At 43.4% G+C, this 27,963-nt stretch overlaps 1 protein-coding gene across 3 annotated transcripts in view; it reads right to left on the bottom strand.

The window, feature by feature from the left end:
- SPATA6 (spermatogenesis associated 6) overlaps positions 1 to 27,963 on the bottom strand; it is a 156,517-nt gene that overhangs the window by 86,598 nt on the left and 41,956 nt on the right. For all 3 annotated transcript variants that reach the window (XM_077450280.1, XM_077450282.1, XM_077450281.1), the window contains one exon: positions 24,922 to 24,962. In XM_077450280.1, coding sequence (XP_077306406.1) covers positions 24,922 to 24,962 — 41 coding nt within the window. The remainder of the gene's footprint in view (positions 1 to 24,921; positions 24,963 to 27,963) is intronic.

Raw genomic sequence — 27,963 nt, 5'->3', positions numbered from 1 at the left:
GATGTTTACATTCCTTGTAATAGGAATAAAAGTGATCCATTTTTTTTTTTACAGTGTAAAAATAAATAAAATCAATTAAAATAAATAAGAAAAAAAAAAAAAATTTTAAAACACCCCGTCACGACAAGCTTGCGCACAGAAGCGAGCGCATACGTGAGTAGCGCCCGCATATGAAAACGGTGGTCAAACCACACATGTGAGGTATCGCCGCGATCGGTAGAGCGAGAGCAATAATTCTAGCCCTAGACCTCCTCTGTAACTCAAAAAATGCAACCTGTAGAATTTTTTAAATGTCGCTTATGGAGATTTTTGAGGCTAAAAGTTTGACGCCATCCCACGAGCGGGCGCAATTTTGAAGCGTGACATGTTGGGTATCAATTTACTCGGCATACCATTATCTTTCACAATATAAAAAAAAAATTGGGCTAATTTTACTGTTGTCTTATTTTTTTTATTCAAAAAAGTGAATTTTTTCCAAAAAAAGTGCGCTTGTAAGACCGCTGCGCAAATACGGTGTGAAAAAAAGTATTTCAATGACCGCCATTTTATTCTCTAGGGTGTTAGAAAAAAAACAATATAAAATGTTTGGGGGTTCTAAGTAATTTTCTAGCAAAAAAAAACTGTTTTAAACATGTAAACACCAAGTCTGAAAAAGAGGCCTGGTCCTTAAGTGGTTAATAAAGAAATCTGTTGTTCTATTTGACAGAAATGACTGAAACAAGTCTGCAGACTTTTCCCCTTGCATATAAATGAAATACAAAGTTTGAGCCAGCAAACACGACGTGTAAATGAATTTAAAAAAGAAGTCTGCAGGATATTTTGGCACAGCGTTGTCCAATACACCTCTTCAAATACCTACACGGGAAGGGGAAAAAAAATCAAAGGCAAGAAAATCATTGGCTCTAGGCTGTGCCTGAGCAAGAGGAATGGAAATTATGAAGGAAGTCATTTAGATTTCTGAGCGCTGATGAAAAAGAGGGGGAGGAAAAAAAAAAAAAAGCTATTAATCAAACCAGCATCAGCGTATCGATATCTGGCGTTTTTCTACTTGAAAAGAATCCAATCTGCATCAGGAAGTTGCCAGGGATGAGGTTTATTTGTTTATTCTCAGAATTTTGATGCCGGCCAGTTCATTCCAAACACGTTTTCCGTTTAATTTTAAAGCTGTGCCGTTGTTTTCAGCTGCTAATAAAGGTTGATTTCAATCTCTTGTCGGTTTTTGCGGGGATGCGCGGCGGCTTTGGGCCATACGGGGAGTGATGAATTGAAGACCGACCGTGGCTATCTAGCAGGGCCCAAAAGTTCCCATTGTTGATATTGCTTTATTTTTCCCCTTCAAACAAATCAATTTTAATTAAAATCTCTATGATAAACCAGTCGTGAATCATCAGGACAGTCCAAGCAAAGTAAATTATATAAAGCGTTCTCAGCGAACGGAAAATATACTGAAGCCCGACGAGGTTATCATTAGTGGCGAGAGGCTGGAGGCAGCGTGACAAGAAAATTGGAATTTAAAGTAATGGGGTCTGAATGCTGAAACAACACAATGGACAAAAACTTAACTTTGGTCTTTCATTAGTTGGTCCATTGAAAGTAATAGACGACAGCAGGCCAAACAATCACCCACACCCCCTACATACATGCACAAATACATACTGTATACAGTATTCATACATACAAAATGTAAGCACAAATTATATTATTAAAAAGACCTTTCAGCTATACTCTCTATCCAGATATAAAGGTGCAAACAAAAAGCATCTCAAAACCCACTACACAACAGAGCTCAGAAAGGGGGGTGGAGAAGCAGCACAAGAAGCCAACTAGTGGTGCTGTAGTGCATGATACATGGGGGTTACTTTAGTTAATCAGGTGCAGCTGTGCATGGTAGCCAATCAGCTTCTAACTTCAGCTTGTTCAATTAACCGCTTGCCGACTGCTGCACGCCGATATACATTGGCACAATGGCAGCGGTGGGAAAATGGGCGTACCTGTACGTCCCCTTTAAGAGCCCGGGCTAGCAGGGGCGCCCGCGCCTACCGCGTACAGCGTGGCCGGCGGACTTGATGGCGAACGTGTCACGGAGCCTATGTAAACAAAGTATTTCCCCGTTCTGGCTTGTGTCATGACAGAGATCACCACTCCCTGTCATCGGGAGCAGTGATTGCCGTCATGTGACTTGAAGCCCATCCCCCACAGTTAGAATCACTCCCTAGGACACACTTAACCCCTTCATCGCCCCCTAGCGATTAACCCCTTCACTGCCAGTGTCATTTACACAATAATCAGTGCATTTTTATAGAACCTGTATAAATGACAATGGTCCCAAATAGTGTCAAAATTGTCCAATGTGTTTCCCATAACATTGCAGTCCCGTTAAAAATCACAGATCGGGGGCGTGGCTTGGCGCGCAACGGAGATGGCAGCCTAGAAGGAGAGCTCCGTCGGAAAGCGGCTCCAGCACGTCTGTTACAGCGGCAAACGGCACAATAATGAGCAAGCAGGCCAGGCTCCAGCATCAGACCCGTCCTCGCCGCTCAACAGCAGTTAATCCCGGCCGGGATATCTCCGATATCTTTAAAAATCAGGCCTCAGCATTACAGGCCCCGGGGGAGGACAAGATGGCGCCGGTCCATGCGGCCGAGGAATACAGCGAGGACTCGCAATCGGCTACCGAGGACAATGGCAGGCATGGCCACCGCTCCACACACCCACTTACCTACGAGGACATGTCCGGCTTCGCAGCAGATATTAAGGCCTCGTTCTCCGCAGCGATCACGGACTTAAAGACCAGTTTCCTGGTCATGCAGGAAAAAATGGCGGCTGCAGAGACGGCGGGTAAGATGAGAGACAGATCCATACATAGACTTGACGAGGTTGTCACGGCCCACTCCCTACATTTCATAGAAATGAACAGACATTTGGAGGATCTGGATAACAGGGGGAGACGAAATAATATCAGGGTACGCGGCATACCGGAGTCCATTGCGCCCGACCAAATCACCTCAGTCTTACAAAGGGTTTTCAATACTCTACTCGAACGTCCGGAGGACTCGGTTATTGACTTCGTTAGAGTGCACAGAGCACTCAGAGCGAGGGGCCCTGATACCCTACCCCCACGCGATATCATTTGTTGCTTACAGAGCTTTACACTTAAGGAGGATGTAATGACCAAGGCCCGTAGGAACGACCAAATAGTGTTCAACGGGGAGAATATAAAACTTTTCCAGGACTTGTCCCAAATAACTTTGAGAAACCGAAGGGCTCTACGTCCTCTGCTTGAAAAGTTGAGGGAAAAAGATATGCGTTACTCGTGGCGCTTTCCCTTCGCTCTGCTGGTTACACACGGAGGCAAGCAACATATCCTACGAACGCCTGCTGACCTCCCGGAATTTTGCGCAGCTCTCCAGCTTGATCCGATCGTTTTGCCCGACTGGTATCAGGAGTTCTCCATGCCAACTAAGGACAGAAGTCCACCAGCTTCACCGTTCGCCTCACCGGAAAAACACCTCTCCAAACGACAGAGGCCAGGACGAGGAGATTTCTCACCAAGGGGTACCCCACGAAGTCGCCCACACTCCTCCAGGAATCTGATGGAAGCTTAAAGATTTATGAAGCGTTCGTACCTACCTACCTTCCAGACGCTACAACGTCGCTCTTTTACCACCTGACCACCACCTAGCCATCGGGGATTCCATGCTCCGCCAGCGCCAACAGTAGATCATTTCTAATTACATGCTTCCATATCGTAGAAACGACTCCCTGTGAAACCACGATCCGTTCGATTCCATCCTGTTTCTTAGGTGTTTCTTCGGAAATACCACGTCAGTATTACACATTTGCATTTATAGGGTATAAAAGCTGCAGGACAACGGCTGACTTTCTGAATAACGCAGCCCTGGCAGGGCGATAGTGATGGAGGATCCGTGTTCAAGGGGCGAAGATGCCTATCCAGGGCAATAATAGCCCCCCAGATTGTAATGAGCGGGTGGCGGGAGGGGTACGGTTCTTTGGAGGGTAGGAGGTACCTTAATTTCTCATTAATTGCCATTTGCTAGGCCTGCTTGTTCTACTCTATTCTTGTTCTATTCTCGCTTTTGTTTTATTTTGATTCTGGTTTATGTTTATTGCTTTTCCGTTTTATTAACCAGATACCAGTTTGCATTATATGTATGTTTGCTGCTGTGACAGACCAATTAGCACCTTTCATACGCTTTATGGGGCCGCTCACGACGGTTCCTTGCACTTATAGTTGAATTACCACCGTGATAGACAACGGTCCGGTGCCTTCAAATACATACCTTCTCAGGGCGGACACTGGGCTAATTGGCCTGAGGCGCCCTGCACGGTGAAGGTTGTTATCTCCGGGGAGGGCCTTCCCGAACCCCACAATAGTGCATCAGGCAGGTCACTTTGGGGCCTGTCTCACGTACTAATTTTGACCTCCTTGAGACGGTTATTTACTCTTAAGGGGGTGTGACCTACGACTCCGTCCTCATCTCACTTCATCTTCTCCTTTCTCTTCACTGCTTTCTTTCTCTTTATTTCGCCTTGCCACGACACAAACGACAGTGTTTATATATACTGTATATTACTGACTATTATATACATCATAACTTTTTGCTATCTTGTTGAGATTGCTCCTACAGGTGTCGGGTCCCGCACCTCCCTGAGCCCGAACCATGGCGTATTCTGATTTGGGACGTAACCCAACGGTAGTCTCTCATAATGTCAAAGGGCTTAACATCCCCGAAAAACGAACCACTTTACTAAGAGAACTCAAAAAAGGTAGGCCCCACTTTGTATTTTTACAGGAGACTCACTTTAAGACCGGACATACACCAAGACTGACTGACTCATACTTTGTAGAAGCCTACCATGCCACCAGTCCTGGGACGAAATCAAAAGGGGTCTCGATACTGGTGAGTAGGGATGCTGACTTAGAGGTTACAGGCAAGCTGGTCGACCCTGAAGGGAGGTTCCTTATACTCAAGGGGACCTGCAGAGGGACTCCCCTGACTCTGGCGAACGTATACTTCCCCAACTCGGCTCAACTCACTTTTTGTCGGAAACTGATTGACGAACTGAAATGCTTCAGTTCGGGCAGACTTATTTTGGGTGGAGACTTCAACGTACCCCTTATACCGACTGAAGACACTTCCAATGGCAAAACCGCCATCCCTTATAGGGCTCTTAAGAATATTAACCACTTGCCGACCGCCGCACGCCGATGTACGTCGGCAGAATGGCACGGGCAGGCATAAGCACATACATGTACGTGATTTGCCTCCCGCGGGTCGGGGGCCCGATCGGGCCCCCGCCCGGTGCCTGCGGCGGTCGGTTTTCGTTCGGGAGCGATCCCGGACGAGGGGACGGCCATTCATTCATGGCCACCCCCTCGCGATCGCTCCCGACGAATGGAAATCCCCGGTGACATCACTTCCTCTCCTGTAATGTAAACACAGGAGAGGAAGTGATGTATTCTCTCCTCCGTGTCGGTATTTTTCGTTCCGACACGGAGGAGAGCGGATCAGTGAGTTGCACCAACACATCCCACACACAGTAGAACATGCCAGGCACACTCACACCCCCCTTTACCCCCCGATCACCCCCCCAATTACCCCTGCCCCCCAGTCACAGTGACACCAATGTCATTTTTTTTTTATTTTTTTTTATTTTTGCATTGGTGTCATTTGTGACTGTAATAACTGTTAGGGCAGTTAGGGTTAGCCCCCTTTAGTTCTAATGTACCCCCCTAACCCCCCCAATAAAGGTTTAACCCCGTGATCACCCCCCGTCGCCAGTGTCACTAAGGCTGGGTTCACATTGCAGCGGTTTATGAGAACGAATGTGATTCGCACCGCACTGCAGTGCAAATCACATCCGATCTCTGTGCGATTCGAGTTCAGCCATTCGCCGCACCCGCCGCACCCGCCACACCCGCCGCACCCGCCGCAAATTCGCACGGGACCCTTTTTTTGGCCCGCAGCAGAATCTGATCGCATGGGTGTTCACACCATGCGATCCGAGTTTGCAGATCGCACTGCGATATGCGAACTGATCTGGGGGTGTCAGTAACATTTCACTGACACTCCCAGCAGTTCGCATAGGGCAGTGTGAACTGCCGCCGGGAGGCATGCGATGCGGGAACCCGCCGCGGATTCGCGGCGTTTCCGCATCGCTCCAGTGTGAACCCAGCCTAATAAGCGATCATTTTTCTGATCGCCGTATTAGTGTCACAGGTGACGCTAGTTAGGCAGGTAGGTATTTAGGTTCGCCGCAGCTTTTTATAGCGCTAGGGACCCCCATATACTACCGCATAAAGCCCCCTGATTGCCCCCTAGTTAACCCTTTCACCAGTGATCACCATATAACTGTTACAGGTGACGCTGGTTGGTTAGTTATTTTTTTATAGTTTCAGGGCACCCGCCATTTATTACCTAATAAAGGTTTAACCCCCTGATCACCCGGCAGGTGTCATTTGTGACTAATAACTGTTAGGGCAGTTAGGGTTAGCCCCCTTTAGTTCTAAGGTACCCCCCTAACCCCCCCAATAAAGGTTTAACCCCGTGATCACCCCCCGTCGCCAGTGTCACTAAGGCTGGGTTCACATTGCAGCGGTTTATGAGAACGGATGTGATTCGCACCGCACTGCAGTGCAAATCACATCCGATCTCTGTGCGATTCGAGTTCAGCTATACAGATAGTATGGCTGAATTCGTGTCGCACCCGCCGCACCCGCCGCAAACTCGCACGGGACCCTTTTTTTGGTCCGCAGCAGAATCGGATCGCATGGGTGTTCACACCATGCGATCCAAGTTTGCAGATCGCACTGCGATATGCGAACTGATCTGGGGGTGTCATTAACATTTCACTGACACTCCCAGCAGTTCGCATAGGGCAGTGTGAACTGCCGCCGGGAGGCATGCGATGCGGGAACCCGCCGCGCATTCGTGGCGTTCCCGCATCGCTCCAGTGTGAACCCAGCCTAATAAGCGATCGTTTTTCTGATCGCTGTATTAGTGTCACAGGTGACGCTAGTTAGGCAGGTAGGTATTTAGGTTCGCCGCAGCTTTTTATAGCGCCAGGGACCCCCATATACTACCGCATAAAGCCCCCTGATTGCCCCCTAGTTAACCCTTTCACCAGTGATCACCATATAACTGTTACAGGTGACGCTGGTTGGTTAGTTATTTTTTTATAGTTTCAGGGCACCCGCCATTTATTACCTAGTCTCACTAGTGTACCCCTAAATTTAGGGGTGTCTACTTTCTAAAATGGGGTCATTTGGGGGGGGGGGTTTGTGCCATCTTGGCATTTTATGGCCTTCAAAACTATAACGCCCTTAGAAAGCCTGAAGGCGGTGCTTGGTTTTTGGGGCCCCGTACGCGGCTAGGCTCCCAAAAAGTCCCACATATGTGGTATCCCCGTACTCAGGAGAAGCAGCAGAATTTATTTTGGGGTGTCATTTCACATATGCCCATGGCATGTGTGAGCAATATATCATTTAGTGACAACTTTGTGAAAAAAAAAAAAAGTTTGTAATTTTCCCGCAACTTGTGGCAAAATATAAAATATTCCATGGACTCAACATGCCTCTCAGCAAATAGCTTGGGGTGTCTACTTTCTAAAATGGGGTCATTTGTGGGGGTTTTGTGCCATCTTGGCATTTTATGGCCTTCAAAACTGTAATAGGTAGTGAGAAGTGAACTCAAAAAATTACGCCCTTAGAAAGCCTGAAGGCGGTGCTTGGTTTTCGGGGCCCCGTACGCGGCTAGGCTCCCAAAAAGTCCCACATATGTGGTATCCCCGTACTCAGGAGAAGCAGCAGAATTTATTTTGGGGTGTCATTTCACATATGCCCATGGAATGCATGAGCAATATATCATTTAGTGACAACTTTGTGAAAAAAAAAAAAAAAAAAAAAAAGTTTGTAATTTTCCCGCAACTTGTGGCAAAATATAAAATATTCCATGGACTCAACATGCCTCTCAGCAAATAGCTTGGGGTGTCTACTTTCTAAAATGGGGTCATTTGTGGGGGTTTTGTGCCATCTTGGCATTTTATGGCCTTCAAAACTGTAATAGGTAGTGAGGCGTGAAATCAAAAATTTACGCCCTTAGAAAGCCTGAAGGCGGTGCTTGGTTTTCGGGGCCCTGTACGCGGCTAGGCTCCCAAAAAGTCCCACATATGTGGTATCCCCGTACTCAGGAGAAGCAGCAGAATTTATTTTGGGGTGTCATTTCACATACGCCCATAGCATGTGTGAGCAATATATCATTTAGTGACAACTTTGTGTAAAAAAAAAAAAAAAATTTTTTTTTTGTCATTATTCAATCGCTTGAGGCAAAAAAATAAAATATTCAATGGGCTCAACATGCCTCTTATCAATTTCCTTAGGGGGTCTACTTTCCAAAATGGGGTCATTTGGGGGGGTTTTGTACTGCCCTGTCATTTTAGCACCTCAAGAAATGAGATAGGCAGTCGTAAACTAAAAGCTGCGTAAATTCCAGAAAACGTACCTTAGTTTGTAGATGTGACAACTTTTGCGCAAACCAATAAATATACAATTATTGACTTTTTTTTTACCAAAGACATGTGGCTGAATACATTTTGGCCTAAATGTATGACTAAAATTGAGTTTATTGGATTTTTCTAATAACAAAAAGTAGAAAATATCATTTTTTTTCAAAATTTGCGGTCTTTTTACGTTTATATCGCAAAAAATAAAAATCGCAGAGGCAATCAAATACCATCAAAAGAAAGCTCTATTTGTGGGAAGAAAAGGACGCAAATTTTGTTTGGGTACAACATTGCATGACCGCGCAATTACCAGTTAAAGCAGCGCAGTGCCAAAGTGTAAAAAGACCTCTGGTCATTTACCAGCAAAATGGTCCGGTCTGAAAGTGGTTAAGAAGCTCCTGCATTCTCTGAATCTGGTAGACTCATGGCGTCACCTGAACCCTGAGGGCAGGGACTTCTCCTTTTTCTCTATCCCTCATAACCGCCACTCACGAATAGACTATATCTTCGTTTCTCAGAGAGATTTGTCGCAGCTGAGTGCTGCCCACATTGGGATACAATCAATCTCCGACCATGCTCCCATATCCGTGACATTAGATTGGAAAAATACCCGGGCCAGACCCACTACATGGAGACTGAACTCGTCATTACTAACTGACCCAGCACTACTACCAGACTTGACTTCCTCTTTGACTGAATTTTTCAAGCTAAATGACACCCCTGGGATGAACCCCCTGGCGATCTGGGAAGCCCACAAATGTTTTATTAGGGGCGAGCTGATACGCATGGGTACACGTAAAAAACGGGAGAGAGATAAAATGATCAATGAGTTGACCGCGAAAATAAAATCCTTTGAATCACAGCATAAACGCTCCCTCACAGTACACTCAGCAGAATCTCTACTTGAGACACGGAAAGCTCTTAAACAGCTCTTAGACAACACTACCAGGAGGTTCTTATTTTTTAGACGGAAAGTTTACTATGAACATGGGGACAAAACAGGTAAGGTCCTGGCGAGGGCCCTGAACACCCGTATAACACACAACCACATCAGGGGTATCAATGGCAAGGATGGGAAGACAGATTTAGAAACTGAGAAGTTTGCCCAACACTTTCAAAACTACTACACAAATTTATACAACCTCCCGAATCAGCAGAGACCGCCGGATCTGGGGGGTGACAGGACCCAGGCGATACAGCATTACTTAGACGCAGTTAATCTACCCAGACTTAATGAAGAGGACAGTAACCAGTTGGACAGACCCTTTGACGATTCCGAAATTAAGACAGCCATAAGAGATTTGAAGACGGGCAAGAGTCCGGGGCCAGATGGGTTTAGTGCCATTTATTATAAGACATTTACAGAGGTTATACTCAACCCTTTTAGAAAAGCAATGAATTCCTTGACAAGCCAGAGACCAAACTCAAATGACTTCCTATCAGCCTTTATCACTGTTATCCCCAAGGAAGGGAAGGATCCACTTAACTGTTCCAGCTACAGGCCCATATCTCTTCTAAATACAGACGTGAAACTGGTAGCAAAGATCTTAGCCAACAGGCTGAAACCCCTACTCCATGATTTGATTGGACCCGAACAGGCCGGATTCATGCCAGGCAGGGAGGCAAAAGACAATGTGACGAAGTCCCTGAACCTGATTCATGTGGCACACCAGCGAAAGATCGAGGGCTTTCTCCTGTCAACTGACGCGGAGAAGGCCTTCGATCGAGTAGCTTGGGATTATATGTTCGAGGCGTGCAGGCGTGCTGGCTTGGGCCCCGGCATGATGGCCTGGATTTCGGCACTATATTGGAACCCTTCAGCTAGGCTTAAAGTGAATGGTTCCCTCTCAGAGACAGTGCTTATCAAGAATGGCACAAGGCAGGGGTGCCCTTTGTCACCCCTGCTTTTCATTATTGCTCTAGAGCCATTCATAAGACACACCATCATGAACCCATCGATTAGGGGATTCCAACTTAAAGAGAGAACTTTTAAAATTGCGGCTTACGCCGATGATTTGCTGTTCTATTTAACAGAACCACACACTTCTATTCCTTCGCTTTTGAAGGAATTCACAAAATTTGGATATATCTCCAATTTCAAAATAAACTATTCTAAATCGATGGCCATGAATGTGTCTCTTCCCGAGGCACGATTGTCGGTGGCCAGAGTCGGCACCCCCTTCACATGGACAGCCTCAGCTATTAAATACTTAGGAGTTTGGCTGACCCCCAGACTTGCACTGACGTACGCGCGGAATTTTCCCCCCCTACTTAAAAGCATTACACAGGACCTTCTGAGATGGGGATCGGGCTATTTCTCATGGTTTGGCAGGGCGGCCATCTGTAAGATGACTGTACTGCCAAAGGTACTTTACTTGCTCCGAACCTTGCCCATCAAGATACCCATGAGCTTTTTTAAAGCGCTACACTCCCTTCAGACAAGTTTTATTTGGGCCCGCAGGCCCCCTAGGTTGAAAAAGTCTCTCTTAACCAAACCCAAAGAAAGGGGCGGCTTGGGTATACCCGACTACAAACTTTACTATTATGCTGCGCATGTTGCACGTATCATAGATTGGCACTGTCACTCCCAGATTAAAGATTGGGTCTTGTTGGAGGAGGAAGCAAGTGTGATTAACCTCCAGTTCTCTCCCTGGATCCCAAGGCTTAGATACCCCAGATCCATGCTTTCGCACCCCACTGTAGGCACTACTCTTCACATTTTTCATACACTGACCAAACAATCTGAGTTCTCCACCTCTCTGAGCCCTTTAACCCCTATTCGAGATAACCCGGACTTTGTGCCGGGCTTACAGAACCCACTACTTAAAATACAGAGACCGAAAAGACCGCTCTTAGCACTAGACTGTTTTAACGGTAGCCTGATGAAAGACTTCACTGACTTTAAAGTAGACAATGATTTACCAAGACTACCACTCTGGACATATTTTCAACTGAGGAGCTACTGTAATGATGTAACACGTAGACCACACTTGACGCGAGCAGTGACGGATCTAGAATCAGTTTGCTTGAAAGGTGAACCCACCCCAAAAACTACTTCGCTTACATATGCGTGGTTGAGATCACTAGGTCCACGAGAGGATCACGGGCTCAGGGAGAAGTGGGTTCGGGCTTTGGGTTCCCCGATCTCTGACGATCAGTGGGATAGGGCATGTATTCTATCACACAAATGCTCCCTAAGCACGAAAATGCAAGAAACGTCCTACAAACTGTTGACCCATTGGTATGCTACCCCAGAAAGAATTCACAAATGGTATCCTCACTCTTCGGATAGATGCTGGAGGTGTGAACGGGAGGAGGGCACTCTATTCCACATTTGGTGGCAATGCGACCATTTACAGCGTTATTGGTCGGGGGTGAAGGAGCTGATTGGGCAGATCACGGAGACCAGTCTGAGGTTGGATGCGGCAAGTTGTTTGCTCCACATTGCCAACACCTCATTCAAAAGATATAAAAAGTCGCTCACCAGACATATGATAAATGCAGCCAACTCTCTAATTCCACTATACTGGAAATCCAAAACCACACCTACCATAAGAGAATGGCTGCTTAAAATTGCTTCTATCTGTGAGATGGAAGACACGGCAGCCCAATCGAATGAGCGTGTAGAGGGTTATCACAGAACATGGTCTCCGTGGTTTGCCTTTAAATACTCCAAATCCTTTGGGGACATCATGGGCAGCGGCCTGATGGCCTGAAGAGTGGTGGGGTCCAGACAACTAGTCAATCACTAATTTATACCTTACAAACACAGCTCTTGACCATGAGCTAGAGCATTCGGAACAAGGCGAATTTCTCCTCCCTTTCTCCCCGTTTGTCTTTACTCTCTATTTCTAACTTTATATATTTCTTTACTTGACTTCTTTACTAAATTAATAGTTCTTATGATATGTTCTCTAGATGTACATTGAGCTTGATGGGTTCCTGAGGGAATCTGGGGTTGGATAATGAATCACCCTTCTAAGTCCGGTAGGGCTCGCAATGGAAGGATCTGATGTTTTGATGATACCCCTATTATAGCCAACTAGAAATGTTATTGACACAAATTCAATTTTGTTAAGCATAATTGTTTTTTGCAGTGTCTTTTTGCATACTCTTGTAATATGTGCTTTTATTTGCTAATAAAACTTTCTTGAATGATAAAAAAAAAAAAAAAAAAAAAAAAAAAAAAAAATCACAGATCGCCGCTATAAATAATAATAAAAAAAAAAAATTGAAATAAAAATGTCATAAAACTATCCCTATTTTGTAGACGCTATAACTTTTGTGCAAACCAATCAATATACGCTCCTTGCGTTTTTTTAATCAAAAATATGTATAAGAATACATATCAGCCTAAACTGAGGACTAAAAATATTTTGTATATATATATATTTTAGGAGATATTTATTATAGCAAAAAGTAAAAAATAATGCGTTTTCTTCAGTGATCAAAGACCACCAAAAGAAAGCTCTATTTGTGGGAAAAAAAGGAAGTCAATTTTGTTTGGGTGCAACGTCGCATGATCACGCAATTGTCAGTTAAAGCGATGCAGTGCCGAATCGTAAAAAGTGCTCTGGTCGGGAAGGGGGTAAAATCTTCTGGGGCTGAAGTGGTTAAAGTGGTTGTAAATCTTGTTGATAAAGGTTGTAAACTCACAGGTTTTCATTGTGCAGCGTTACAACTTTGGGCACCATGTGGGGCAGCAGCTGGCATCTTAACATCCTACGTCATTGTTGAGCTAGGAGGGCGTTGGGTGCCTGTATCCATGTTTGACCTTCCCCGTAAAGGCAAATTGCTCCAGAGCTTAGTAAATGAGGTAAAGCTTCACTTTGCAAAGAATACTCAATCCTGTGCAAGGAAAATTTAAAAAAACGCATTCTTTCACATGATTGGATGATGGAAGTCAGCAGAGTTTCTGCTCATTTACTAAGCTCTGGAGCAACTGCTCTCGCAGAGTGCACAGTCTATTTGCCTTTAGTAAATCAACCACTAAGGATCCTTTCACACTTTTGTGACTAGTGCCGTGTATACACGACTGGACTTTCACAGCAAAGTTCAGACGGAACGAATCCGTCAGACAATTCGATCGTGTGTGGGCTTCATCTGACCTTTTCTGTCGAAAAATCTGAAAGACTTTGAAAACAGAACATGTTTCAAATCTTTCCGCCGGAACCAGTTACTATCGAGAAAACCACTCGTCTGTATGCAGGTCTGACGGACCAACAACAACGCAAGGGCAGCTATTGGCTACTGGCTATTGAACTTCCTTTTTCTAGTCCTGTTGTACGTCATCACGTTAAACGATCGGACTTTGCTGTGATCGTCTACAGGCAAGTCTGTTTCAGCAGAACTCTGTCGAAAAGTCCGGTCATTTTTACGTGGCATTAGGATCTGACTTGTGGGAACCAAAGTCACAGGACATAAAAACTGCTATGTATCTATGAGAGCCATTCCAATTGACACTACTGAAGTCGCTACAACTTCAGAAACGGTTCCTGCACTAGTTTGATCCGACATTGATACAACTTCAATGCCTGAGAGTGTACAAGTCTTCAAAGTCACTTCAAAGTCATATTAAAGTTGGATTACAATGTTGCACTGAAAATCATACAACTTTGGAGTTGGCTAGTGTGAAAGAAGCCTAATGCTGCGTACACACGTTTTACCCGTCGGTCTTGCCTACACACGATCACAACAAAGTCCGACCGTCTAGAACGCAGTGACATACAACACGCATGAAGGGACTAGGAAAAGGAAGTTCAATAACCAGTAGCCAATAGCTGCCATCTCGTATTTTCTTCAGAGCACGCGCCGTTTGTGGTCCATCGGAACAGCACACAGACGAACGGTTTTACCGATAGCAATTGATTCCTTTAGAAAGATTTAAAACAGGTTCTATTTCTAGGTCCGTCAGAATAAAAAAAAAAAAAAAAAAGAAGTCATGAGGCCCACACACGATCGGAATATCCGATGAAATGATTCCGTCTAACTTTTTCTGCCAGAAAGTCTGACCGTGTGTAGGCGGCATAACAGAAACATGACAAAGGCTCCGACCCTTCCATGTGCTTTCAGAAAAAAGAAAAAAGGAACTGGTCTGGAGTCCCGCAGGTCATTAATAACTCAAAACGTGCACTTAGTAATTATACATTATAATTTTCCTTCATATTGGCTATTTAGGGAACAACGGATGCCTATGAATCACACCATGAAATAGATCATGCCAGAATCCCAAGTGGGGTATGAGCTTGAAGAGGAGAACATACAGAAAACAAGTATGTGCAATCAGCTTGTAGCGGGAATTGTTCGGTCTCTGGGGAAAAGTCTGTCAAGTCTTGCAGCATTACATGTCAATATTCTGTAATGAAGTAAATCATTTAATATACTCTATCTGTCGTGAGATGATTGCATATTCTCATTTCATCTCTCCAGACACTAAATCACTCTCTGGCACCTTCAAGTGCCTATTAAAAATACAGTGCGAATGCCAGATGCACGGTCTCCCATGGCAACTATGTATGAACTCATTTATTCTTTTGCTAGATTTTTTTGGGCTTCATTTTTTGCTAGCACTCTTGCTTTCCAGGATTGTAGTTCCTGGGACCACATTCCACCAGGGGCCCTTTCTGTTTGTGTGCTCTGGATTCCTCTTACAACTTAAAAAGTAGGTTCATCAGCACCAAACTGATATTAGAGAGCACAGGTAGGGTGCTTATGTACTAATGTGATAAGGGCATCTCTTTTTCTGTACTACTAGAGCTATTCAAGATTCATGACCTAATGCACAGTTTTAGCCCATTCCACTCAATCCACTGCCTTTAATCTCCATTCTCCATCTTCTGTCAATTCTCTTAAACAGCACCAACACAACTTTCTTTTTCCCATATTTTTATTTTTTCCCCTCCTGAGTTTACTACTATTAAAGAGGAAGTAAACTCTCCCACTCTGATGCTTTTTTTTCATTTAGTCCATTATAATAAGTCATTATCAAACTATAGCCACTGTAATCCAGGCCAAATCGCATATTACTTACTGTTTAAAGAAACTTTAAAAAACTTGTTTCCAGGGGTTAGGCAGCGCCATCTTAAGTATTGTTTTCTGAGTACACAGTGGAGTGTATTTCTGCCCTTACATTGAACACTTCCTGTACTGTTAACCAAGCCTCCTTCTCAATCCAATGTTTCTATGGCAACCCTGCTTCCCTGTTCATAGCTGACTTGTTTATTTCATAGTATTTACTTGTGCTGATTACCTAGTGTTTGCCTGTATGACTCCTATCAGCTTCAGCTGATAAGACTGCAGTACTGCTGTCCCATTCCCTGGTTTACACTGTATGTGAGGTCACATGGTGTGTAGAAGGAAGCTCTGAGTGATTAGCAGCCCGCTGGGAGTTCAGTGCTGTGTGCCGGAAATCAGGGGAGATCTGGGCATGCTCAGTGACATCATTCTAAAGAACAAAAAGGATTACAACAATACTAAACAAGTAAGGAGATATCTACAAACAGTGTTCATTAGGGTTTTTTATGCTGATTCACATGGGACAAAGTAGTAGGGGAGGCTTTACAACCACTTTAAGTTTCCACTACTGGCTTTGCTTGTAACCAAGTCTCTGCAGCAGAATCCATAGATCTTACTAGTCTTTATGCACAGGAAATCAAGTTTAAACTGAATTCCTTGTATGGCAATTTTTACATAGTAAGATTGCCCCAGCTTGCACCAATGCATGCATGTATGTGGGATCCCTGTGGAAGCTGGAAATCAGTGTACTAGGCACTGTAGTAGGGGGATCCCACAGGAATGGTACATGTATACTGATCCAAGCTGCACAAATGTAACCAGGTAAAAAGTGCCATGTCTGGAATTCAGCTTTAAAGCATTGCCAAAGTATTTTTTTTTTAAATTAAAATAATAAACCTATTATACTTACCTGCTCTGTGCAATACCATTTCCAAAACTTCTTTTGGGAGACAGGAGTTCCGTGATTTTGTTTGCGCAATTCTGCCACGTGAAATAATGGCATTGCAAATGTGTTCCCGCGTTTTGCCACGATTCTGGAATCACAGCGATTCCTTCCACAATTCACATCACCTAGGTGTGAATGGAGCCTCAGGGTTTACAACCACTTTAAGTCATGTAGTCACTGCTTTTCTACACATACAGAGGAAGCAATGCAAGAGGTGAGACAAGAGAGATTCCCCACACACAGCTCACTCCCCAATATTCATGCCTCCAGTAAGGACTGCAGTCCTACACACACTGCTCACCACCAGTATTCACACCCCCGGTGAGATCAGCACAACAGATATACAGATCACTCCCCAACATTCATGTCACCATTGAGAACTGCACTCCAGAAAATACAGATTACTCCCCAATATTCATATCATCAATGAGATCAGAGTTTCAGCACACTGAGCTCATTTCCCAGTATCCATGTGAACTAATTAAAAAAAAAATAGTCCCTAGTGTTTTGCAGCAAAATGTTGTAAAAGTGCATGCGATGGGTACAGCATGAGACACACACATATACTGTTTTGTATATCGTGTTTCCCCGAAAATAAGCCTGGGTCTTATATTAATTTTGGCAACAAAAGACCCAGTAGGGCTTATTTTCAGAGTAGGTCTTACCATATAACGTGCTGTCTCCTCTCCCTCCCTGCCTGTCAGGAATCCCCAGTTTGAACAAAGATAAAATGCCAAAATCCTCTGTTACAGTAGCACACAATACACAGTGGGGGTTTATTTATGAAAGGAAAATCCACTTTGCACTGCAAGTGCACTTTGAAGTGAAGACGCTGTAGATCTGAGGGGGACATGCAAGGAAAATAAAAAACAGCATTTTAGCTTCAACAATTGGATGATAAAATCAGCAGAGCTTCTACTCATTTCAGATCTACCCCTTAGATTTAGAGCAACTGCACTTCCAAGTGCACTTGCAGTGCAAAGTGGATTTGCCTTTCTTAAATAACCCCCAATGTGTCTGCCCCTGCAATCCAAGGGTGCCAGACACCTCAGCTCTGCTCTCCCCCCTTCCGCAATGCTCGGAGCAGGGAAGAGAGCACACCAGCATGCAAAGAAGAAAAGATCAGTAAATACCTTGTGGAGACAGGAGTATCCATATCACATACCGCAAACAGTATGACATGTTGATTGATTGCAGAGGCTCTGCACTGAGACTATTGTACCATACGTGACCCACCGAAGCTCTGCAAAGAGAGGGGGGCCGAGATTCCCAGCTGACAGCCAGGAGAAGAGCAGGAGACCAGCAGGGAGATTGGCTGAGCGCCGCTCTGTACCAAGGCACCTGCACTGCTAGATCACAGAGACACACACAGCACACTGCCGTAACAGAGAGGATTATACGAGTACACAAGCACTTCAAACTAGGGCTTATTTTTGGAGTAGGGCTTATATTACAGCCTGCCTGGAAAATAACGCTAGGTCTTATTTTCGGGGGAACACAGTAGTCCTATTTGTTCTTTGTATTTGTTTTTTTCTTGGCTCAAGCCTCTGTGCTCTGTCGGCTGAGCCAGCTACTGTTTGGGCCTTGTTGTGTTTTCTATAATCACAATAAAAGGAATTAAGAAAAAAACATACCGGAACAGAAAGTGTGAATCTTTCTAACGGGGACACTGACACTTGTTCTCAAGCCTCAACGCTCTATCCAAAATGAAAAACTTTTTTTTATCTTTTCAGCACTATCCACCACCTTCAGATATATCAGTTATAGCCTAATTAACAACATGCTGCTGTCCAATGCCTGATATGCCAACACAGTAGTACAACAGTGATAATTATACCCATATAAGAACTACATACTAGTCACACTGGGAGCATTTGTGATCAACCATTGATAATTAGTTAGCACTTCTGCCTAGCAGCACTGGGGTCGCTGGTTCAAATCCCAACAACAGTGCTACCTGTACGGATTTTGCATGTTCTCCCTGTGCCTGCCTTGATTTCCTGGGTACTCCGGTTTCCTCCCACACTCCAAAGACATGCTGGTAGGTTGGTTGGCTTCTGTACAAATTGGCCCGAAGTATGTGTATGTATGAATGTGAGCTTAGTGAATGTGTTAAAGTTCTGCCGATTTCCATTATCCAAACATGTGCAAGCAAACATGCTGTTTTTTTTGTTTTGTTTTTCCTTGATCCTGATTGGGTATTGTTTAGAAAGTGAAACTTCACCACATTCACTAAACTCTGGGGAAAATGAGTTCAACTGCACTTGCAAAGTGCAAAGTCGATTTACTTTTATAAAATCAACCCAAAAGGACCTATTGTGGCAAAGGCTTGTTGTGGCACTGGAAATGTCCATTGCAAAAAGTAAAGTGGAAAGTTAGGTTAAAAGGGTAAAAGCTAAGGACTCTTGCAATAAATTTTCATTGTGATAATGAATTTTTTTGTCTTGAATAAAAAAACCTTACATTAGGGTAAACTAAGTTGGGGGGGTTGGGAGCTGCTGAGCAAGTTACAAGGAAAAAATGGCAATATGGCACGCTGCAATAACCAGCTACTCAGATGTGTGCTATATAGACAGCTTTTCTCCATTCTGTTCCCGGTAGCCATTTTAAGCTACAGTTGGGCCTAAATATAAATAAATAAATAAATAAAAATTAAAAAAACAGAAAAATTTGGAGACATTTTTTTTTCCATTTTTTAAAAACGCTTTTGTAAAGAAAAATTGAAAAAAGAAAGTCTTGAATATGTCCTTTTACGATGATAAATAATGTATTTATGAAATTATATTCAAACTATATAGCATGGAGACCTTAAAGAGGAGCTTCAGGCTCCTTCAGAAAAAAATAAATGTCAACAGCTACAAATACTGCAGCTGCTGACTTTTATTATTAGGACACTTATCTGTCCTGGAATCCAGCGGTGTTTTCACCCCAGCCGATTTTTCAATTGGCTCTCAGGTGCTGCCGCCGCCATTTCTTGTAAAGGGAACCTGCAGTGAAGTGTTGGGGTTTCACAGACAGCGCCCTACTGCTCATGTGCAAAGCACGCTGCGCTTTATGAATGGCCCGGTGGTGGGGGAGGCGAACTTCTGGATGGCTGACAAAACCAAGACCCCCCCCCCCCGAAAGATGAAATGTGTCAGCGGAGGTGGGGGTGGAAGCAAACACGTGGATCTTCCCCTTTTGGGTTGAGCTCCACTTTAATGAAAGATTTCTGAGACTGTAAAGTCTTAACTACTTAAGGACCAGGCCTATCTTTCAGACTTGGTGTTTACAAGTTAAAGTGCTAGGAAATTACTTAGAACCCCCCAAACATTATATTATATATATATTTTTAGACACCCAAGAGAATAAAATTGCGGTCGCTGCAATACTTTATGCCACACCATATTTGAGCAGCCATCTTACAAGCGCAACTTTTTTGCTAAAAAATTTACTTTTTTGAATGAAATATAAGACAACAGTAACGTTAGCCCAACTGTTTTTTATTTTGTGAAAGATAATGTTACGCCAAGTAAATTGAAACCCGACATGGTACACTTCAAAATTACGCCCACTCGTGGAATGGCGACAAACGTTGTGAAACCCGCATCATTGGATTTGATTGAGAGCCAATGGCTGCGCTGCTATCAATGTATCCAAGCAGGACCCGAGACATGGGCTGAGCGCTTGTACCCATCACTGGGAAGACCGGATTCAGGTAAGTAAAAGGGGGGCTCTGTGGGGGCCGCTGCATCACAGGAGGTTTCATTCTATGCATTAAGGTGAAAAACCTTGAGGGTTTACAACCCCTTTAATGGAAAAATAAGAAGGTACATTTGTCTGACAAATTAGTTTATCTTTATAACCTTTACATGATTCCTATAAATGTTCTCCCCCATCATAGAATAATCTTTCCCTGCATTCTGCTCAGTAAATAGTTGTTTCTTTTTCTCCTTTCAGTAAAAGGGTGAGACCAACATCTAGATTTTGGAAACATTTCCACAGTACAAGTTTCTGCTGAGAACAAAGCTGAAATTTGCAAATATTATGAGAAGAAATATTCTTTTCCAAATACTACAAGGATTCACAGCCTTGCGTGGCCAGAGGTGCCCTAAAGATATTACAAAATATTTTATGGATTGAAATGAGAAAAACATTTCTGGAAAAACACAGGGGAAAATCTTGCTTTTTTCATGGCTTGAAATTTCCGTGAAAGTTTACATCTCTAAATCAGAGGAAATCATCGGTACGATTGACAATAACTAACACTGCAAGCCCTGATGGAGAGGGCTCTTCCAGACTGCTCGAAACGCATTGGCTACCTTTGCAGATTTTTTGTGGACGTTTTGCTGATTTATTTGGCTTATTTTACTGTTCTGTATTGTCCTTCAGGTTTAAATTTGACGTACTTGTAAGATCTTAACACATTTCAGCTGCCTGTTCAGCGAAGACCCCACCAAGATTGAACTACATCACAGTACTTGGTGAAACTGCACCTCATCCTCAGAAACCAGCACTATCCACCAAACGTTTGACTATCACAGGTGGTGTCAGCATCAATGCCAAGTACCCATCTGAAATGCCTACATACTTGCATATAAATGCCTAGGGCTGAATCTAAGAATCCACAAGGACCACTTTAATTTTAAGAAGAAAAAAAAATGCAACAAATAGGAGGTATACAGCTCTTGCATAAAAATACAAAGTGCATATTTAAACAAGGAAAAAAGTAGAGGTTACTCACTATACACCTTAGCTTCCTGTAGGCAAGGGTGATGTCACTGGGCCTTCTCTAAGGATACGAGGAAAGCTGAAGATCCTAAATGTCATGAGTTGTGTCTCCAGCACAGTGCAGGGGAGACTTCCTGCAAGATTCGACATTCTCAGCTTTCCAGGACCCTGATGAAATAGTTGGTCCATTTTAAGGGGTGAGTTCACATCTGTGAGGGGGCACCATCTTGTGAGCACTTATCAAGCATGGATTCACATCCATTGTGTAAAGCACAAGCACTTTATTTGGGACTTGGAACTTGGAACTTTACTGCTTTCACCCTCATCTAGGCAAGCTCACTGGAAGCCATGAGTACAGTGAGCATTTTTACTTTTTATTTCCTAAGCTGCTTATTGTAGGGGAGGATTCACTACAAAAGAAGTAGACCTTCTATTTCCTGCAAAGTCCGCTTCATTATTGCAAAAATAATAACACTATTAATAATCTTCTATTTATACTTTATTCTCCTGCTGAAAATTTGGAACATGCAGGAATAGGGGGTCGCCGATGAGAGAAGTGAGAAGTGGCCCAATGCTGTTTCTACTAAACTAACATCACAGTGAAGTATGAGACCGGTCAAAAATCAATAACTAGGTACTTTACAAAATAATGGATGATGCCAGTGGAAAATGGAATGAGTTCCTCTGAGAAATAATGCACGTCCAGCAGATTGGCAGCATCCTAAATTCTCTTTTTGTTAATGAGCGGAGTTAACGGGAACGTAGCTTGTACAGCAATGGTATCACAAATCACCAGGAGGATGTGGTTGTATACTGACTACACAGAGACACTGAAAGTGTCACTGTGTTTCCTGAGCTAAAACGTAACACCCAACTCAAAAAGTAAAAACTGAAGGAAAAAAAAAAAAACGCACTGAAGATGCAATGCCTAAAATATATATTTAAAGGAGAAGTATGGCCATAGTTCTCCTGTGGATTACAGGAGTGCACTTAGTTCTGCACTTTTGTGACCCAGATTCAGCTGACAGCAGGCTAAAACCCCCTGTTGAATGACATCCCAGAGCCAAATTCAGGCTCTGTGGGGATCCCAACAATAATGTCTGGATCTGCCCAGATGCCTGACTGACAGTTGTCTCACTCTCTCAGTGCACCGCTGAGAGCCTGAGCCAGCTGCCCCCCCCCCCCCCCCCACACACACACACACACACACACACAGTCTGGTGCTCCAGTGAGCACTGAAAGGGCAAAGCAGAGAGCCAGTGACTGACAATCATCATTTTGTAAATAAATCCAAAAGCGCCAAAGAAAATTAAATACTGGTGTACATAAAGTGATACCAAATAAAAAGGCAGCTGCAGTGAATGAAAACTTTGCAAATGCAAAATATTACCAAAAAGAAAATAAATGAACCACACTATGAGCCACAAGTATTGAATATATCGCATTGAAATTGATACGAACTGGAATGAAAAATTGACAAAAAGTCTCATGCAAAATTTTTTAGAAAACATCAAAAAACTTTAAGCAGTAAAGTTCCAAGTCCCAAATAAAGTGCTCGTGCTCTACACAATGGATGTGAATCCTTGCTTGATAAGTACTCACAAGATGGTGTCCCCACATAGATGTGAACTCATCCCTAAAAATGGACCAACTATTTCTAGTTTGGTCAATCACGCATGTGGGGCAGCCCCCGTGGGTCCTCTATGGACTGGACATTTGTTTGGGATAGATGTTCCTCATATAAATGGATGTGACAGAGAAACCCTAATTCCTCCATAGACTGGCATTGTTTGGGATAGATATTCCTCATGTAAATGGATATGACAGAGAAATATCATTGCGCAATAATGTTTAAAAGGTTTATTCCAGATAAAATTATTAATAAAGACATGGTAAATTCACATGTAAGGGTGCCTAAAAGCCTGGCACCCGGTGTGAATAGCAGGTAAATTCCCAGGAAATCTGCCCTTAGGCAATAATGTGCCGCTGCCGTGGTATACTGGTCGATTGTCACGATGACACGATGACGCAGATCAACCTCTATGCTTTTCAGCCAAATGGACCATGTTAAGGAAGTTGTAATTCCGCCATTTTGGTTGAGTGCATAAATACCCTCACTTCAGGTCACATGTTTTATTCTATTCAATCAGGATTTTGTTACCTGCTATTTACTCAGGAGTGCTCAAAATCAGGCTTTTAGGCACCCTTACATGTGACTTTATTTACCATTTCTTTTTAACTGGAATAAACCTTTTAAACGTTATTGCGCAATGAGTTTACTCTGTCATATCTATTTACATGAGGAATATCTATCCCAAACAACGCCAGTCTATAGAGGACCCACAGGGGCTGCCCCACAAGTGTGATTGACCAAACTAGAAATAGTTGGTCCATTTTAAGGGGTGAGTTCACATCTAGATGGGGGCACCATCTTGTGAGCATTTAACCACCGTTTTGTGCTCAGAGCAGACCAAGAACTAAGCGATTAGTAGTCTTTGATCGCTCAGTTCTTGATGTAGAGCCAGCGGGGGACAGGTGCAGCATTGCATCGATACTGAAGCCATATAGGTGAGTATAATTTTTTATTTTTTTTGGTTTCCCGCACTTCTCTATTAAAGTGTAACTAAAAGAAAAACTTTTTTCTTTTTAGTTTTGGATAGAGTTGTAGAGGGATTATAATGCCTGTCGGTCTTGTATTGCTGTCTGTGACCCTGTTGGTGAGATTCACCCTCTCTATTTGTCCTGTTTACTCTTATCATTGAAAGTAAAAGAAAATCCCATTTTGGGTTGACACCAGAACAGTAATAGAGGGAAAATATTATCAAGGACATTTCTGGTGACACAGAGATTCCCTCACTTTGGAGGGCTTTCCTCACACTTCCTGTTTTGGCTGTGGGACAGGAATTGAAGTAAATTCTCCCCAATGGAAAACAGAAAAAAAACTGAGAGGGATTCTGTTTTCTTTATCTATCCAAAATGGAAAAAAAAATGTTGTATTTGGTTACACTTTAAAGTATAACTAAATGCAAAACTTTTTTTTATTTTGGTTAAAGGGAAGAGGGTTTAGAACCTCTAACAGTGTTTATTGTTGCCTGCTATGGAGATCCCCCCTCTGTATTTGTTCTGTTTACCATTATCATTGAAAGCAAGAGTAAAAGAAAAACTCTAAATTTGGGGTTGTCCCCAGAAAAGGGATATCTTTCAATGGGGACCTGGTGCTCCCCAAGATATTCCCTTAATTTTCAGGGAATTTACGTCAAGATAAGAGCTCAGTGCCATGTGGATAGCGCTGACCTAGGTCCTGCTCTCATTTTAACATTGTGGATGTTTAGATAAAATTATGAGATGTACTAATTTTCCTGTAGAAGTAAGAGATCCCTTTACATGGAGATTTGTCGGGATCATAGAAGTGACATAGGTCTTCATCTAGGTCAAGAAATGTAGAAATCTTTCCCATTTTAAATAGTTGTGAAAGCTGGACGTAATAGTAATACTCAGAATTTGGTAGAGGAAACTGTGACTGTAATTTAACTGTGTTCTTAGCTGTGCGCCTAAAGTTCTATTTTTCATAAAAATCCAACAGGGAGAACAAGTCCCCCTTGAGATCATTTCAGATATCCTTACATAATGTAAATGCTTTTCTCTATGAGCATAGTAATGCTTTAGGGACTGTAATTCACATTTAATAGACAGGTTCACTCATTCATTTTATTTGCACATCTACTTACTCGTGGATGGGAGGGTCTGTGACTGTCCAGTGCTGACAGATCTGGAAAAAGAAAATAAGTTTATATTACTTGTGTCTAGCTTTTCTAAAATTAAAATAAACATGCTACATAAGGATGAGATTCTCTAACTTTCTGTAACCTAAGGGAATCTAACATTTTTGAGTTATGCCTTGTACACACGGTCGGGCATTCCTAAACTGGTGTTGCATACACACGGTCAGACAAAGCTGTCGGAAAATCCGATCGTTCGGAACGTGATTATGTTCCTTCGTTACAGCGGGACTACGTTGAGGCTAGTAGCCAATAGCTTTGGTTTTGTAATTTGATCTGCACATGCGTGGCACGTTGTCCTATCGGAATGCTCTACAAACAATCGGAAAAGGTCAGATAGGATTTTTTTGTCGAAAAATTTGAGATCCTGCTCTCAAATTTTTTCCATCTGAATTTCCAACGGAAAAAGTCATATAGAGCCCACACATGATCAGATTTTCCAACAACATAATCCAATCAGACCTTTTGTGTCGGAATTTCCGACCGTGTGTACAAAGCATTAGACGAGACCATAAATAGCAGGAAAATCTCCCAATGTGAACATCTGTTACTGCGGCAGCTGTCAAAGATTTGATTTCCTCTAACTTCCTGTGGTGCAGTGAGGGGAAATCTTACATACACCATTGCAAGTGAGGTGGCGGAATGCTGGACTCTGGTGTAGGTGAGTGTTAAAAAATAAAGTGATAATGCGGTTTGAATCTGCACCCAGGTATAAGATGGGCCCTGACATAGTGCCCAGGGTGACATCTGATTTTTATAGAAGAGAGAGAGTGCCAGAAGTATGGTTGGCAGTCCAAATAAAGTTTATAACAATTATGTAAAATCATCCATCGCATTTTGGGTGTTAAAATGGGTCTTATTTATAAGGCCTCAAAGTAGTTTAAAACCCACCCACACTTGTGTTGAAATCTCTTTACAAGTCATGTGACCACCTCACTTTCTGGGCTCTGCACAGTCCTGGTGGTTGGTTGGACCAAGCAAAATCACCAGTAAACACTTCTCCAGTCTGCTCTGCAGACAATGGTAATGATAGCAAATCTCTTCATAGCAAACGTCAATTAATTAACAAAAAAGTGGAAAATAGGACGGGACTTTGGAAGCACCAAAAGACACTTGGAATTGGAACAATGGTTTTAAATTAAAGAATTTTACAGATACAAACATTTAAAATCCACATAAAATTGAAACATAATGTAAACAAGGAGTAAGCCATACATGTCAAAAACAGAAATTTTTCAACTAATGATGATTTTTGGTATCCATATTATATAAGGTATACCCACATTTTCAATGTTTGATGTATTATAGTTGAACATGATTTTGTAAAATGTATTTCTAATTGATATTTGTCTTTTAGTGTCCATTTAATGTACTCTTCAACAATGAACTCCCTGAAGAAGGCTTCAGTTGAAACGTGTAGGGTATTGTTGTGTTGTAGCACTGCTCTTTAGAGGAATGACATCATGTATGCATCATGTTTCAATTTTATATGGATTTTAAATGTCTGTATCAATAACATTCTTTCATTTAAAACCATTGTTCCAAATACAAGTGTCTTTTGGTGCCCCCAAGGTCCCATCCTATTCTCCTCTTTTTTTGTTCTAACATTATTGGGATGTGGCACCTCTTTGACACCTGGGCCTCTCTGATAAATATATTTTTCTTACTGTCAAGCTGTACGACTGCCCTGCGACTTGAAGTCCTGCATGTGTCTGACTTCAATGAACATGGATCCAACTTTGATCTCCAACAATACCAGGCACGGTCTGGTATGAATCTTTAGGTGGAACTCCATGCACAATGTAAAAAAAACGGCATGGGTTTCACCCTCCAAGAGCATACCAGGCCCTTCGGTCTAGTATGGATTTTAAGGGGAACCCATACGCCGAATAAATGGCGTGGGGGCTCCCCCCCAAAATCCATACCAGACCCTTATCCGAGCACACAGCCCGACAGGTCAGGAAAGGGGCTGGGGATGAGCAAGCGCCCCCCCCCCCCCCCGAACCGTACCAGGCCGCATGCCCTCAACATAGAGGGGGTGGGTGCTTTGGGGCACTTGTCCCCATGTCGATGAGGACAAGGGCCTCTTCCCAACAACCCTGGTCGTTGGTTGTCTGGGTCTGCAGGTGGGGAGATAATTGGAATCTGGAAGCCCCTTTAACAAGGGGCCCCCCAGAAACCAGTCCCCCACCCTATGTGAATGAGTATCGAATACATAAAAAGTGTAAAAAATAAAAAAGCAGTACATGGCTTTTTTAAGTAATTTATTAAAAGATAGCTCCGCCATCGCTTCTGATTTCTTCTCCCCTCCCCGGCTCTTCTGCCTCCTCCGCTGATGTCTTCTGCCTCTGCCTGTTCTTCTCCTTTCTCCAGGTCTTCTCCACTCTCCGCTGATGTCTTCTAGCCCTCTCCAGCTCTTCTCCCTCTGTCCATTGTCTTCTTGCTCTTTTGCCCAGTCTTTTCCGCTGTGTTCTTCTTCCGATGTTGACTCAAAGCTCTCTCCTGCTCTAATGCTGGATGCTCGGTGTGCCATTACTTATATTGGCATGGGGCGGGGTCACCAGAGGTCTGCCCCTTATGACGTCACCTCCCATCATACCCGGGCGGTGATGACATAAGGGGTGGGCCTCTGGATTATGTCACTCGGTGACCACGCCCCATGCCAATATAAGTAGTGGCACACCGCGCACCCAGCATTAGAGCAGGAAAGTGCGTTCACTTAACATCGGAAGAAGAACAGAAGGAGAAGACAGCGGAGAAGTCCCAGCAAAAGAGCAAGAAGACAGCGGCGAATACCCGGCAGAGGCAGAAGACAGCGGACAGAGGAAGAAGAACCACAGAGGGCTAGAAGACATCAGCGGAGAACGGAGAAGACCCAGAGAGGGAAGAAGAAATCAGAACAATCTGTACAATGTACCCGATACTCATTCACATAGGGTGGCGGGGGCCGAGATCTGGGGGCCCCCCTTGTTAAAGGGGGCTTCCAGATTC

This window comes from Lithobates pipiens, unplaced genomic scaffold (assembly GCF_037356315.1).
Source record: "Lithobates pipiens isolate NorthernLeopardFrog02 unplaced genomic scaffold, aLitPip1_a1.2 Scaffold_23, whole genome shotgun sequence".
Lineage (NCBI taxonomy): Eukaryota > Metazoa > Chordata > Amphibia > Anura > Ranidae > Lithobates > Lithobates pipiens.
The sequence above is the reverse complement of the archived record's forward strand: the minus strand, read 5'-3'. Positions and strand labels throughout refer to the sequence as shown.